The following is a 12,997-nucleotide window of genomic DNA, read 5'->3' on the forward strand; positions in this document are numbered from 1 at the left end:
TCCCTGTGCTCCACGGAAGTGCCCTCTGCAGCTCCCCCCCCAACGGTTTTGCACACACAGCTGCCTTGCCTGGCACCCCTCCACTCAGCCTCTGCATGGCCCAACCTACCCATCATTTAGAACCCCGCTCAGATACCATTTATTCCGCCTGCTCGGATGGTGGCTGTTTCCCTCTCTGCATGCCCCGAGCAGCCTATCCGTTACCTGTGCAGCACTTGGTAGATGGGGACTTGTGCTCAGCCCCCCTGCCAGACAGCAGGCTCCCTCAGGACACTGCCCCAGACCGCCCTGGTGTAGCTGAGCTCAGAGTCCTGCACAGAACATTTAGGACATGTTTGAGTAAGTGAGTAACTGGCCTTACTGACTGATGGATGAACTGGGGCAGCCTGCCGAGGCCGGCTCCTCTTTGCCTGTGTCCGGCACCATGTGGCCACATCTGGCCCTCGCCCAGCCAGTCAACGAGGCCCAGATGTTGGCCAGCTCTCCCTCTTCCTCTTCCCTCCCTCCTGGCCGGCCTGTCCTGACCCAGCCTCGGTGTCTCCGCATTTCGAGCTGTCCAGGCCTCGCCGCTTCCCCTGCTGGGCCCCCCGTCTGCAGAGTTCCTCACGCATAAGGGCACTGACAGTGCTTTTTCTTGGAGCCCTGGGGTCCCGGGTGCCAGGACAGTTTGGTGAGGAATAGGGGCTACTGTTTCTCCTTTGTGTCCCCGAGGCCCAGCCCCCAGGGGTGCCCAGCTGGAGCTTACAAGCAGGGAAAGTGAGGGGGGAGCTCGTCTCCCCCAAAGGTTGGTGTTCTCTGGGCCTCAGCTGGGCAAGGATGACTGAGCAGCTGTTCACCTGGCCGTTTCTGTTCCTTACTAACCCCAGCTTGCTCTTGGCCTTTTCCAGGGGAGCCAGGGGTTGCCAGGGTTCCCAGGCGCACGGGGGAAGCCAGGGCCTCTGGTAAGTACCTTTTGTTCTGACACCCCCAAACCTCACCCTCTCCAAACAGTCATGAAATATGGCCAGGGGCGGTCACATCCTGGACCTCGTTTCCTCCTGCAGCAGCTCTGGGAGACAAGCAGAGAAAGACAGCAATGAGATTCACCCATTTTACAGATGAGGACGCTGAAGCCCAGAGAGGCAGGAACTCACCCAGCGTCATACATAGGCCGCAGTCAATGTCGAGTTTTGGGGAGAATCAGAATCTGGGGCTCCCAAGCCTTGAAAACAATAGTAGCATGAATATCAGCAGTGGGTGTCATGTATTTGTTGAATGTTACTATGTATCAGACCCTTCCCATACAATAGTTCTTTAAAGAGTGCCAGCCATCACCCCAAGGCTACAGAATTATTATCCCTCCCATCTTACAGATGGGGAAACTGAGGTTCTGCAAGATGAAGTGTCTTGCCCAGGGTCCCATGTCTGTAAGTGTAGGAGGCGGGGCTTCAACACTAGCTCCTATCAGTCTAGGCAGATTTCATTCATATGCTCCTGAGCTTTTCCAACTACCCACAGCCTGGGGGGTAACACAAGGGATGGTAGCAAGTGGGCCCTCACTTACCCCTGCATCCCCTGCCATCTCTTCTCTTCCACAGGGCAAAGTTGGAGACAAGGGATCCCTTGGGTTTCCTGGGCCTCCTGGCCCCGAGGTATGTGATGCCATATTGCTGTGTCTGGCTACAACTGGGACTGAGTGTTGTCCTTGGGAAACTGAGATACGGAAATCAGGGGGTGGGTGGAACTAACCTGAGGACACACAGCAAACGGGAGATGGGGGCTGAGAATAGAAGTTCTGAGATCAGAGATCTTTCCTTTTCTGACTCTGTGCCCCTGGCAGCTCTCACTGGCAGTGGGACGGAAGCTGGCCTCAGAGACTCTGCCTAGTTCTGTGGCCACCTTTAGAGTTTCCAGAAAAAACATCAGGAAAGCCCTCTGAACTCGGTCCTGCACCCTTAACAGGAGCTCCTGCATTCTCGAGCCTGAGCCCTGGAACCCTTCCAACCACCCACACTCCCCCTGGAAAAGGTTCAAGGCTCAGCACTTCCAGGAATGGGGAGCAAGAAACAGTGATAAAATTCTGGGGTTTGAGTGGAGAATGAGAAATCATGAAGGATCATCTAGCAATTAATATAACTTGCCTTAGGTAGGTAGAGCCCCGAGAGGTTCTGGCACATGTGAAAATCCATACCAGTCCACTAACCGTCTATCAGCTAGCACCCACATGTCATGTATGACAGGCTGAGGCATATAATGGCTGAACTTTTCCACTGGCCCCTCCAACTGGGACCATCTCTGGAGAACGGGGTACTCTGTGCCAGGGCTGCTGTCTGTCCGGGGTCCTCAGCACCCAGGTCCTTCAGGGAGTCTAGGGGGCAACCCCAGCCAGCCTCCTCCCCATGTATACACACACACACACACACACACACACACACACACACTCCCTGGCCTCCGACCTTGCTCGTTCACAAGATCTCAGAGGCAAAACTCTGTCTGCCGAGCTCCCCAGACCCTTCCAAAGATCACTCCTGGTATCGCCCAGATAGATGAGGGATGGTTTCCTGAAAGTTCTGACTTCCCACTGTGTTGACTTTGGCTGTGACACAGTCCCAGCTCTAGACGAATGGAGTTGGCCTGTCCTCCGTGGCCTCGATTCCTTCCCCTGGCCACTGAGGAAGAAGACTGTGCTAGCGGTCTGGCTTTGCCAGCAGGCTGGCCGCTGGGGGTGGGGCGCATGTCGCCTCATGTTCTTTGGGCACCTCCTCATGCCAGCAGGCTGCGTAGTGTCTTTGGGATAAGAGCACGCTGAATTGCCACCACAACCATGTGAGGGAGGTATTACTGCCACCATGTCCCAGATAAGGAAACTGAGTCACTGGGTAGTGGAGTGACTTCCTCAGGGTCACTGCTACTTGTAGCCAATAAGGTCTGCTTTGGTTCTCTCCTGGGTCCCCGGACAGATCCGGGGTCCGCCTCTCCCATCTTTGGGTCCTGTTTGGATTGGCTAACTCGGTGTCCAGAAGATGGCTCTGCACAGCTGGAGACAGAAGCTGATGAGCGTGTCAGCGCCTTCCTGGGTCTCTGCTCCTTCTGAGACCATGGGCAGGAGGGGGGGCGGTGCCCTTTGACTCTGCAGCCCACACTGAATTAGCTTGTTCACTCATCAGTGTGTCTGATCTGTGTGAGTGCCAGAATTTGATCAGCATCCTGACATCCGGGTTCTCCCTAGAGATAGGCCCACTCCAGGCAGGACACGGGACCCCAAATCCTTTTAGATACGGATTTTTATTGAGTGCTTAGTGGGTGGCCAGGCACTGAAGTAAGTGCTTTGTGCTATCCACTTCAAGCCTCAGAATGGCCCTGTAAGGTGATGTAGTCACCGCTTTACAGATGAGCAAGCCAAGGCCCAGAGATGCTCAGGAACCGGCCCGGGATCACACAGTTAGTCGGTGGCAAAACAAGTCTTTGAGGCTCTCAGTTTATTATTTTATTTTATTTTATTTTTTTAACGTTTATTTACTTTTGAGACAGAGAGAGACAGAGCATGAACGGGGGAGGGTCAGAGAGAGAGAGGGAGACGCAGAATCTGAAGCAGGCTCCAGGCTCTGAGCTGTCAGCACAGAGCCCGACACGGGGCTCGAACTCACGAACCGTGAGATCATGACCTGAGCTGAAGTCGGACACCCAACCGACTGAGCCACCCAGGCACCCCGAGGCTCTCAGTTTAAAGAAAAAGATGTGGTGCTTTGACTTCCTGTGACCAAAAGGTCAGAGAAGAAGAAGAAAAAAAAAAACACTTATGAAGACAACATGGGAGGAGGCATTTTGATCCCAGGGATTTATACAAGAAGCTTTTGGTTTCTAGTTGTCAGGAAACTTAGGGGGTAGTTGGGGCTGCCCTAAAAGTGAATGCGGTGCTAGGATGAATTAGCAGAGGTATTACACTGAAAACAAGGAAGGGGATTTCCCATGCTGGCCTCTGCTGGTCTATTCATACCCAGAGAAGCATCGGCATCCTAGTGATTGCCAACAATGGAAACTGACCACTTGGAGGTGGCAAGACTGAAGGGCCCAGGGCCCCTGACTAGAAACCGTCGAGGGAGTAGCAAAGGGTAGGCCTGTGGGGAGGGAATAACTGGTCTCTGAAGTGTGCAAAGACCACTGTGGGGAGAAGAACTCCCTTGTGCTTTGTGGGGTCCTAAGGGGCAGTATGACGTTGTCAAGGGGAAAAGGAGGGGGTTCTGCTCCATATCAGGAAGAAGCCTCCATTGCACGGTGATCCATTCATTGGGAACCGGCTTGGTCTGGGAGCAGTGAGCCCTCATTGGTGACAGGGAGCAGAGCCCAACACAGCTGGCCAGGACGGAGGGGGATTTCAGCTTTGGATAGGAGGAGATGAGCTTATTTAGATCAGCATTTCCCAGTCCCTTCAAAGTCAACCGCAAACCCAGAACATAATTGTGTCTGCAGGATCACCGCGAAGGATGACGTTTGTCAGAGCTGAGGGTGGCTAGCTAAGGCACTCTGGCTGCCGTGGGCCCAGGACTTGGGAAATTCTGGCTCAGACAACCTTGTGGGTTCTGGGAGATTCTTCCAGTGCTAAGTATTCTCTTGCATTGTCTTATTTAATTTTCTCAGCAACTATCTGAGATGTATGGGCTGTTCCCGAGATCCCTGTTTGAGAATAGAGGACCGCAGGGTCAAGGTGGTTAACTGAGCTGCCCAGGGTCACATCCCACGCAGGGAGGGATGGAGACCCGGGTCAGTCTCCCTCCAAGACCTATACTCTTAGCACTTCCCTTCACCTATGGGTGACCCCTGCTCTCTGTTTGCCCTCAGGGGTTCCCCGGAGACATCGGCCCCCCTGGGGACAACGGCCCAGAAGGCATGAAGGTGAGTCCCTGCCTAGGGCAGCCCCAGTCTCTGCGGAAACCCCAGGCCTCCAGGGCTGGCTCCCTGGCTTGGAATCGTTGGGGGTCTCGCCAGCCTCTGCTGGATGTGGGGGTGTCGCCTCTGAGACAGCTTTTTGTTCCCTTCTCACCAGGGTAAGCCTGGAGCTCGAGGCCTGCCGGGACCCCGTGGGCAGCTGGGGCCCGAGGTGAGACTGTCTGCCCCCTGCCCCCTGCCCGTCCCCTGCAGCCCTGCCTGCTCCATCCTGGGTCCTGGAGGCCTCAACTGGGGACCAGGGTCCCTCAACCAGGGCAAAACCCTGGGCTGCCCCAGACTTGCCCTCCAGCTCATCCTTTCCAGTCCTGCCCCGTGACCCTGCCAAGGTCATTCTCTGACCTGGCCTGGCTGGCAGGTCACTCTCTCCCTCCACGGCATCCCCATTGCCCCGGGGTTTTCTCTCTGGAGGCCACCGCCTCTGCTCCCACCTGCAGCACAGCTTACTGGGGTGTTGGGGTGGGAGAGTAGAAATTATCAGCTCCATTTTACAGGTGAGACCCTGCCTGACACTCGGGGTGGAGGCACTGTGTTGGGTCCCATGGTCAATGGTAGGCAGGGTCAGGATTCAAAGCCACGTCTGCTTGAGCCCAAAACCCATGACAGAGACCCTGTGCTATTAACTCCGTGTTCCTGGGAGCTGCCTGGGGGGCATCCCCAGAGAATTCTATGACTTGCAGCGCTAGTGAAGGACAGAGAGGAGATTTGCTCATTTCCTCATTCATGCTGAAGGGAGTGAGACGTTCTCTGTGGGTGGGCCTGTTGGACACCCCATGGGCTGGCCCCAGGTTTTCTCTGCACACGAGGCCCCCCACCACCCACCTGGGCTCAGACCCCAAGGCTCCCATGACACACAGCCCTGGGTGAGGGTACAGGAGGCCCCGACTTGCCACAACCACAGGCAGGCATCCAGCTGACATGGATCCCTTCACAGGCTGGTTCTGGGTCTGGCGGGGTCCCAGCGCTGGCTCCGGGAGCTGCCACGTGGGGCTGTTTTCCTGGAAACCGGGTGTGGGGGGGAAGCTCCGGAGGGGGCCTCTTGGTCAGGCCTGCCATGCCAGAGAGACCAGCTTGGAGGCTTCCCCTAGCCTGCGGGAGGGCCAGGAGTGGAAAGGGAGGGGAGGAGAGGGACGCCAGCAACGTGCCTCTGTCTACACCCACGTGACCACTAAAGAGACTGCCACCTGCTCACAATTTCATGGATTCATTCATCCACTCCCGCATTCATTCACTTCTTCATCTCCTCCCTCTCTCATGCCCCTGTCCCCACCTTCACTCACCACATGTCCATGAGACCCTGCACACCTATCTTGAGTGGTGTTTGTGACGGTGTAGGGGATGGGGCCTCAGGAAGGAATAAGAGATCATCACTGTCCTCCAGCAACTCAACTTAGGCTAATCATCATACTTTAGGATGATCCTCTCCATTCTACACCATTCTACAGGGGAAACTGAGGCACGGTGAGGCTAAGGTTTGCCTTAGCAGAATCAATGGCAGAGCTCAGGATAGGGCTCATATCTTTGAGCTGCAGCCTGGGGCTCTGTATCCACAGCATATGAAAGGGTTTGACTTTCGGCCCAGCACTGTCATGAACCTGGGCCTGTCACATTCAGATGACATGGGGGGTCCCATTCATGCAGATGTCCTTGTGTGGCCTGAGAGGGGGCCCAGCAGGGGGACCAGAGGTACCCTTTCTCTTGGTCCAGGAAGGCTCTCCTCTGTCCATCCCTTTCCCTCCTTACAGGTCAAGTTCTCTGAGAGTCTCACTGGATTAATTTCTCTTTTTTTCCTCTCTTGTGTCTCCCAACTCTAGGGAGATGAGGGACCCATGGGGCCACCCGGGGCCCCTGGCTTAGAGGTGAGTGTCGCCGGCCCCCAGGGGAGGTGGGATTTGTCAGCGCTGAGCGAGCTGTGTGCAGACAGATGACATCTGGGTCGTGCTGTGCAGAGAGGTCATCAGAGGGAGCCTTGGGCCAGCCAGAGAGGGGACTAGAACAGACACCAAAGGAGAGAGACAAGAGACAGGAAGCTGGCCAGCCGTGGTGGCCCGGCTGCCATGTGCTGGGCTTTGTCTCTACTCTCCTACATTTGATTCTCCATGAGAGTGGCATTGCTGGTCTGGGTGTCATCCGAGGCCATCGGGCTCAGAGTGAGGGGATGGCCCCGTGTCTCAGTCTAGAACCTAACCTTGCAAGCATCCCTCCCGACTGCTCAGCTCCAGGTGGCCTCTCACAGGGTCCATCCACCCCAGCTGACTGTGTAAATCAGCAGTGTGTGCGTACTTTGGTCCTGGGGCCTGATCACACTCTCAAAAAAACGATCAGGGACCCCGAATGCTTTTCTTTGTGTGGGTTCCACCTATTGATGTTAGTAATTAAAACTGAAAACTTTTAAATGTATTTATTAATTCATTTGACGGAATAATAAACCCATTTCATGTTAACAAAAATAATAGTTCTACAAACAAGACAAAACAAAACAAAACAACCCAACCAGCTATATTTTCCAGAGCAAAATGCTCTAATGAAAAGAGTGGCATTGTTTTACCATTTTTGCAAATCTCTTTAATGTCGGGTTTAATAGAAGTCGGCTGGGTTCTCCCATCTGCTTCTGCATTCAATCTGTTCATGCTACCACATGTCATGTCGCCTCTGGAAAAGTCCGCTCACACTCAGGAGGAGAGAGACACAGTAAACAGTGTCTTAGCATTATTATGAACCATACTTCTGAGGTCATCAGTCCCTTGAAAGGGCCCCAGGGACCACAGGGATCCCCAGACCACATTTTGAAAACCACTGGTATAAACTCTCCATTCCTCTGGGCCTTTTATCTTCTGTGCCCTCCTCCCTTTTCCTCATTCCCTGAAAGCGGGTTTCAACATCCCCATTTACAAACAGGACAGGCCTGGGAGGGGAGACTTCCTTGAGGTCACACAGGTGCAGACCCCTCTCTGCATCTCCAGTATAGCCTGGTGCCCCCGGGGCTCCAATTCCCTCCCCCCCACATTGTGACCCTCCCCTGCACCAGGGCTGGGACCCCAGCAAGGCTGCCTCTGCCCCCAACTCACTCACCTCTCTCTGTTGCAGGGCCAGCCTGGCAGGAAGGGGTTTCCTGGTAGGCCCGGCCCGGATGGCATGAAGGTGAGGAGTCCTGGAGGTGACTGGGCTTGGTGGGTTGAGGGGGACACTGGGGGAACAGAAGAAAAGGGGAGCCAGTCAATGAGGGCCCCAGGAAGGACCCCAAATCCCACAGGCAGTTGTGGAAAGGAGGGAGATGGTCCCCATTATCACAACATATTGGTACCAGAGGGGAAAAAATGACCACAACCTGAATGTCCAACAACAGAGTAGTGTTCAAGTACCGGGATACGATGCGGCCACGAAAGGTGGTGTAGTGGAAAAGTTCACCGGATGGGAAATGCCCGTGCGCGTGGACATGGTGGAGGCAGGAAGCAGGTTACGGATGGAAGGTTAGGCCCCGGCCTGTGGTGGGGGCTGATTGTACTGTGTTCCCGGGGGCCCGGAGCAGAGGCTGCAGTATGGACGGGGGCTCTCTCTGGGTGGTGAGAGTATAGGACGTTTCTGTCTCCTTCTGTGGGCCTCTAGGTTTTCCCCATCCTGTGCAGTAAATATGTATTATATTCGTTAACAGGTTTTTGGGTTTTTTTTAATTGTCATAAAAGAACTGGCCTGTGTAGGAGGGTGATGACCCCGGCACACGGGCACATGGGCAGCCTCGCTCACGGGCTTTCCCAGGACTCCCCTTGGGGGCCATGTTGGGCCACGTTTGCAGCTGGGCCGACTCACCAGGGTTAGGGCAGAGCCAGGGTAGCTCAGGTCATCCGTGTCCCCCTCCACTCGGGGAACATGGCCCATGTGTCTGGCCCCTCTGGTCCTCGTGGGCGTGAGGCCTGGGGCAGGAGCTGGAGGGGAGGATGAGGCACAAACCCGATGGCGGTGAGCCGCGTTCATTTGTGAGCCAAACTCCTGGCTAGTCCGAGCCCTTGTCCTGCCCTCTGAGGTCTGGGTCTGTCTCCCTCAGATACCAGCTGGGTTTCTGTGGTGGGAGCAGTGACACAGTCTGGCTGGATTTATCCCACGGGTCTGCTCGCCTCTCTGCAGCTCACGCCGTGGGGAGACCAGGGCAGCCGTGGCTGCCGCAGAAGCGGGAGCCACCCCAGCATGGGATAAAGCTAGCAGACAAGGCTCCAAGAGGCCACCAAGCGTGAGAGCTGGAAATAGCCTACAGGACAAATGAGTCTGATTTCCCTTATTTATAGTTAGGGACGCTGAGTCCAGGGCAGGGACAAAACTCACCAGTCATTTTGTGAGCCAGGAGCAGAGCTCTGGTGGGTTAGCGTCTAGGATTCAGGTGCCCCGACTCCCTAATTCCCTGCTCGCCCTGTGGTGGGCAGCTTGATACAGTAGGAATGGGGATTTCAATCCGTCAGGCCAAAGTTTCCAATTCTAGCCCTACATCTAGCTTGCTGTGTGGCATTGAGCAGATCGCTTCGCCTCTCTGAGCTTCATTTGCCACCTCCACAACATGCGGCAGGTTGATGAAGGGCCCAAATTAGATTCAGACATCAGGGTGCAAGTAATGGGTGGCTAGGGCCATGTCTGGGGCCAGAGGTTCTGTCCAAGTGTCCCATGTCCCTGCCATTTGAGATCTGTAAGGCCAGAAGCTGGAGTTGAGGTTCCTACCCTTCCCTACCGGTGGGGGCTAGGGCCAGTCAGCTGGGGTGCTCCCCAAGGGGGACCCGGACCTCCCATCACCCATCCCAAGCCATCTTTCTCTTTGCTTCCTTGCAGGGAGAGCCGGGTGACCCTGGACGGCCAGGGCCAGTGGGTGAGCAGGTAAGTCAATACTGGTCTCTGAACACAATGACTCTCTTTATCGAAAACTCACTCTGTGCCAAGCCCTTTGGTGAATGCTCCACATGCACCTGCCTTTCGTCCCCCTGCCTAGCTCCTGGGGTCAGTTAGCTAGTCTCCCCTTTCCACTGATATGGCCACTGACTTTCCATGGGGGTGAAGTCACCAAACAAGAAAGAAAGCCGTGAATCACAGTCCCATGGCCTAGCTCTGTGGATGTTTTTGGAGCGTTGGCCCCAAAGGGGTTACATGACTTTGCTCCCAGAACGTTAAAACTGGAAGAGCCTCCACTAATCGCCCGCCGTGCCCCATTTACAGATGGGGAAGCTGACAACCAGAACCAGAACCACCTGCCAGGGGCTCTTGGCCCAGGCAACCCTCACTTAGAAGGAAAGTGAAATTCAAGCCAGGGGCTCTGGGAGGCGGGGAAGTCAGGCGAAGTTCTGAAGAGGAGAGGGGGCCGCGAGTCGTCGTTAAAAAGGAGGTTTGAGAATCACGACCTTCATTATTGAGGCCCAGGGTCCTCGGTGCTACAGAGAAGCAGCTGTGAGTTCTGGGAGAAGAGACCACAGAACCCCTCCTCTGTAGCCCGACACAGCCTGAAAGCCTAACCTCTGGGCTTGGACGGCAGGTTGAAAGGTAGTGATCTCCTCCACTGCCTTAAAGAAGCACCTCACCCCCTCAACTCTGCAAGGCACCGGTTCAGGCCAGAAGAAAGAATGGCGTTGGGGACCCTGAAGAATCTCTCTGCTGAGAAACGCCATCAATGGCGTGAGAGTCGTGCACGACGGGTTTCCTCACCAGGCCTGCAACATCTGTTGGGGGGAAGAAAGGAATTAAAGCAGGGGGTGGACTGGATTTTTGAAACCTTTCCAGTGTCATTCGAGCGCATTCTGTGGGAAGCCCGGGAGTTTGGAAGGGCTGTCACGGCCTGGATATATTTCCTGATTGGAAAAAAAAGGCAATGCGATCAGCAAATTTAATTTCATAGTTATGCTGATGGTAAGGGCCCTCGGGAAATAGATACTCAGAATCCTAGGATGTCGGAACACGGAGGGTCCTTGCACAGCACTCTGTCCTGGGGTCCTAACCTTTTTTGTGCCTTGGGCCCTTTGGCAGGCTGGTGAGGCCCATGGACCCCTTGTCAAGAATTAGAGTTTTTAAATGCACAAAAATGCAAAATGGAGGATTGCAAAGGCAATCGATTATATTGAAATGTGATTTATGAAGGTAAGTTAAGTGCCATCTACTCACAGCCATCCTTCTTTATGAACGCGTTGAATAATGAGATCCAGCAGCATGTCTAACAGCAAAACCTCAATTTTGAACAGTGACAAGTCTTAGTGACACATTTCGAAATCTCTGCGACGGTGACTGCACTGTGACATGTAAATATCTGTGACAGTTACAGGTATCGTGGGTTTGTTGGCTATACTCAGATTTGAGGGAGATGCTCAATTTCAGCTAGAGATTGGTGAAAATAAAAGTTGCAATTTTTTTTCCTAGTCAAGCTCAGGGACGCCCTGAATTCCATCCACAGAGCCTTCCAGGAACCCCGGTTTAGCCCACGTTGGCCATCTGATTAACAAAGATGACTAAGCAAATAAGTAGTGAAAGCTGGGGCCAGGCAGAGAGGGCGTCTGGCCTGGGGCAGCGGCACGAAGGTCCCCGTGGATGGCGCAGTCTCTCGCTAGCCGCCTGGCTCTCTGGGACCAGAGCAAGAGAGAGGGGCCTGTCTGAATTGTGAGACAGAGCTGGAGCCCTGTGGTGGGGGTGCCACGCCAGCTGTGCCCTTGGCCCCTCCCCCTTGTGGAAAGGGGCAGGTATCTCCTGTTCATGGCAGAAGCAGAGGGTCCCCGTGAAGGGTTATAAGGTCCTCCTTAGGATCACAGTATCGGCCACACTGATTGGGCTCCTGCACCAGGCTCCGTACCAAACACCGTCGCCCCCACTGCCTGCGATTCCCTCCCCAACCCGAGGGCGGTAGATGTTAGTCTCCCCATTTCACGGATGAGGAAACTAAGGCTCTGAGAAGCGAGGCAGCCTGACAAGATCTCCCCCGGGCAGTAGCACAAGTGTCAGAGCCAAGGTTGACACTCGGGGCCGCTGGGTTCCCAAGATCCGCCTTGGAGGGACTGGAAAAACTTTAGACCTCCTGACCCCTTGCTGTTCTGTAACAGCTACTAAGAGTGTAGATGGCTCGCCAGCAAGCCCTGTCCTAGGTGCTGGGGACACAAAGATGATCACAGGCATGGATGGGCCTTCCCTTTAAGAAGCTCTCTCTGTCGGGGGAGAAGCCAGGCATGTAAACACTCCCTCCCTGAGATGTCTGTTCCAGTAGAGAACCCACAGCTGTCCTGTTCCCGGTTGCACGTCCCAGTGCCTAGCGAGGGAAAGGAAGGAGGGAGGGAGAAAAACTCCCATAAGCAGACAACAGCCCTTTTATCTGTAGACAGTGTGAGGACCAGGGCAGGCTCCTTCCCCAAATCGGGGACTCAGATCCTGCCCGTGCAGTGCCCACTGTGGGTGACCGTCCACCCCTATGTCCTCACGCCAGCTGGAGAGGAGCCCGCGGTGCCCACAGCGGTCAAAGCTGCTTCTCCACCCTGCCCCCCTCCACCAGGTGGAAGCCCTGGGCCCCTAGGGCTGGTTTCCTGGCCAGCTTCATCTCAACCCACAGACTGGGCCTGCCAGGATCTTCTGGGACACTGCCCCATGGGTGTCCTGGGGGCCGGAATGGGGAAGTGGGGCACTTGCTGTATGGCCCTTATTCATTAGGATCCTGTTTGGCTTCTTGTTTGAGGTTTATGACCCGCGTGCCTTCCAGGACCCAACAACTCATAAATTTAAAGTAGCTATGAAATTTCTGTTTCTCTGGGCCAGTCGGGCAGGGGCCTCTTAACAGAGCCGTTTTTATTCCCTTCTCTCGGCATCCTCTAAATGTCTGAGTGCTCCCTTGTGGGGCGCGCGGGCCTCCGTCTTAACCCTGTGCCCTTTTAAAATAAATTAGAACAGGACGGGAGGGAACTAAGGTTTATGGAGTGCCTACATGTGCCGTGCATTATCTCCAATACTCAGAACAACCCCGGGGAGACCGGGAAAGACCTTTTCCTAAAGCGCCCCCCTCTGCAGGTGATGAGGCTCTGAGAGGCTCTGTGACTTACCCAGGGTCCACGGACCTAAAGACTGGGTGACAATG

The 12,997-nt window shown here is 54.9% G+C and overlaps 1 protein-coding gene across 1 annotated transcript in view; it reads left to right on the plus strand.

The window, feature by feature from the left end:
* Nucleotides 1-12,997, plus strand: part of COL27A1 (collagen type XXVII alpha 1 chain) — a 140,205-nt gene that overhangs the window by 73,022 nt on the left and 54,186 nt on the right. The window contains exons 18-24 of the mRNA XM_042963692.1: nt 888-941; nt 1,578-1,631; nt 4,819-4,872; nt 5,024-5,077; nt 6,738-6,782; nt 8,011-8,064; nt 9,736-9,780. Of these exons, the coding sequence (XP_042819626.1) occupies nt 888-941; nt 1,578-1,631; nt 4,819-4,872; nt 5,024-5,077; nt 6,738-6,782; nt 8,011-8,064; nt 9,736-9,780 (360 nt within the window). The remainder of the gene's footprint in view (nt 1-887; nt 942-1,577; nt 1,632-4,818; nt 4,873-5,023; nt 5,078-6,737; nt 6,783-8,010; nt 8,065-9,735; nt 9,781-12,997) is intronic.

This window comes from Panthera tigris, chromosome D4, assembly GCF_018350195.1.
Source record: "Panthera tigris isolate Pti1 chromosome D4, P.tigris_Pti1_mat1.1, whole genome shotgun sequence".
Lineage (NCBI taxonomy): Eukaryota > Metazoa > Chordata > Mammalia > Carnivora > Felidae > Panthera > Panthera tigris.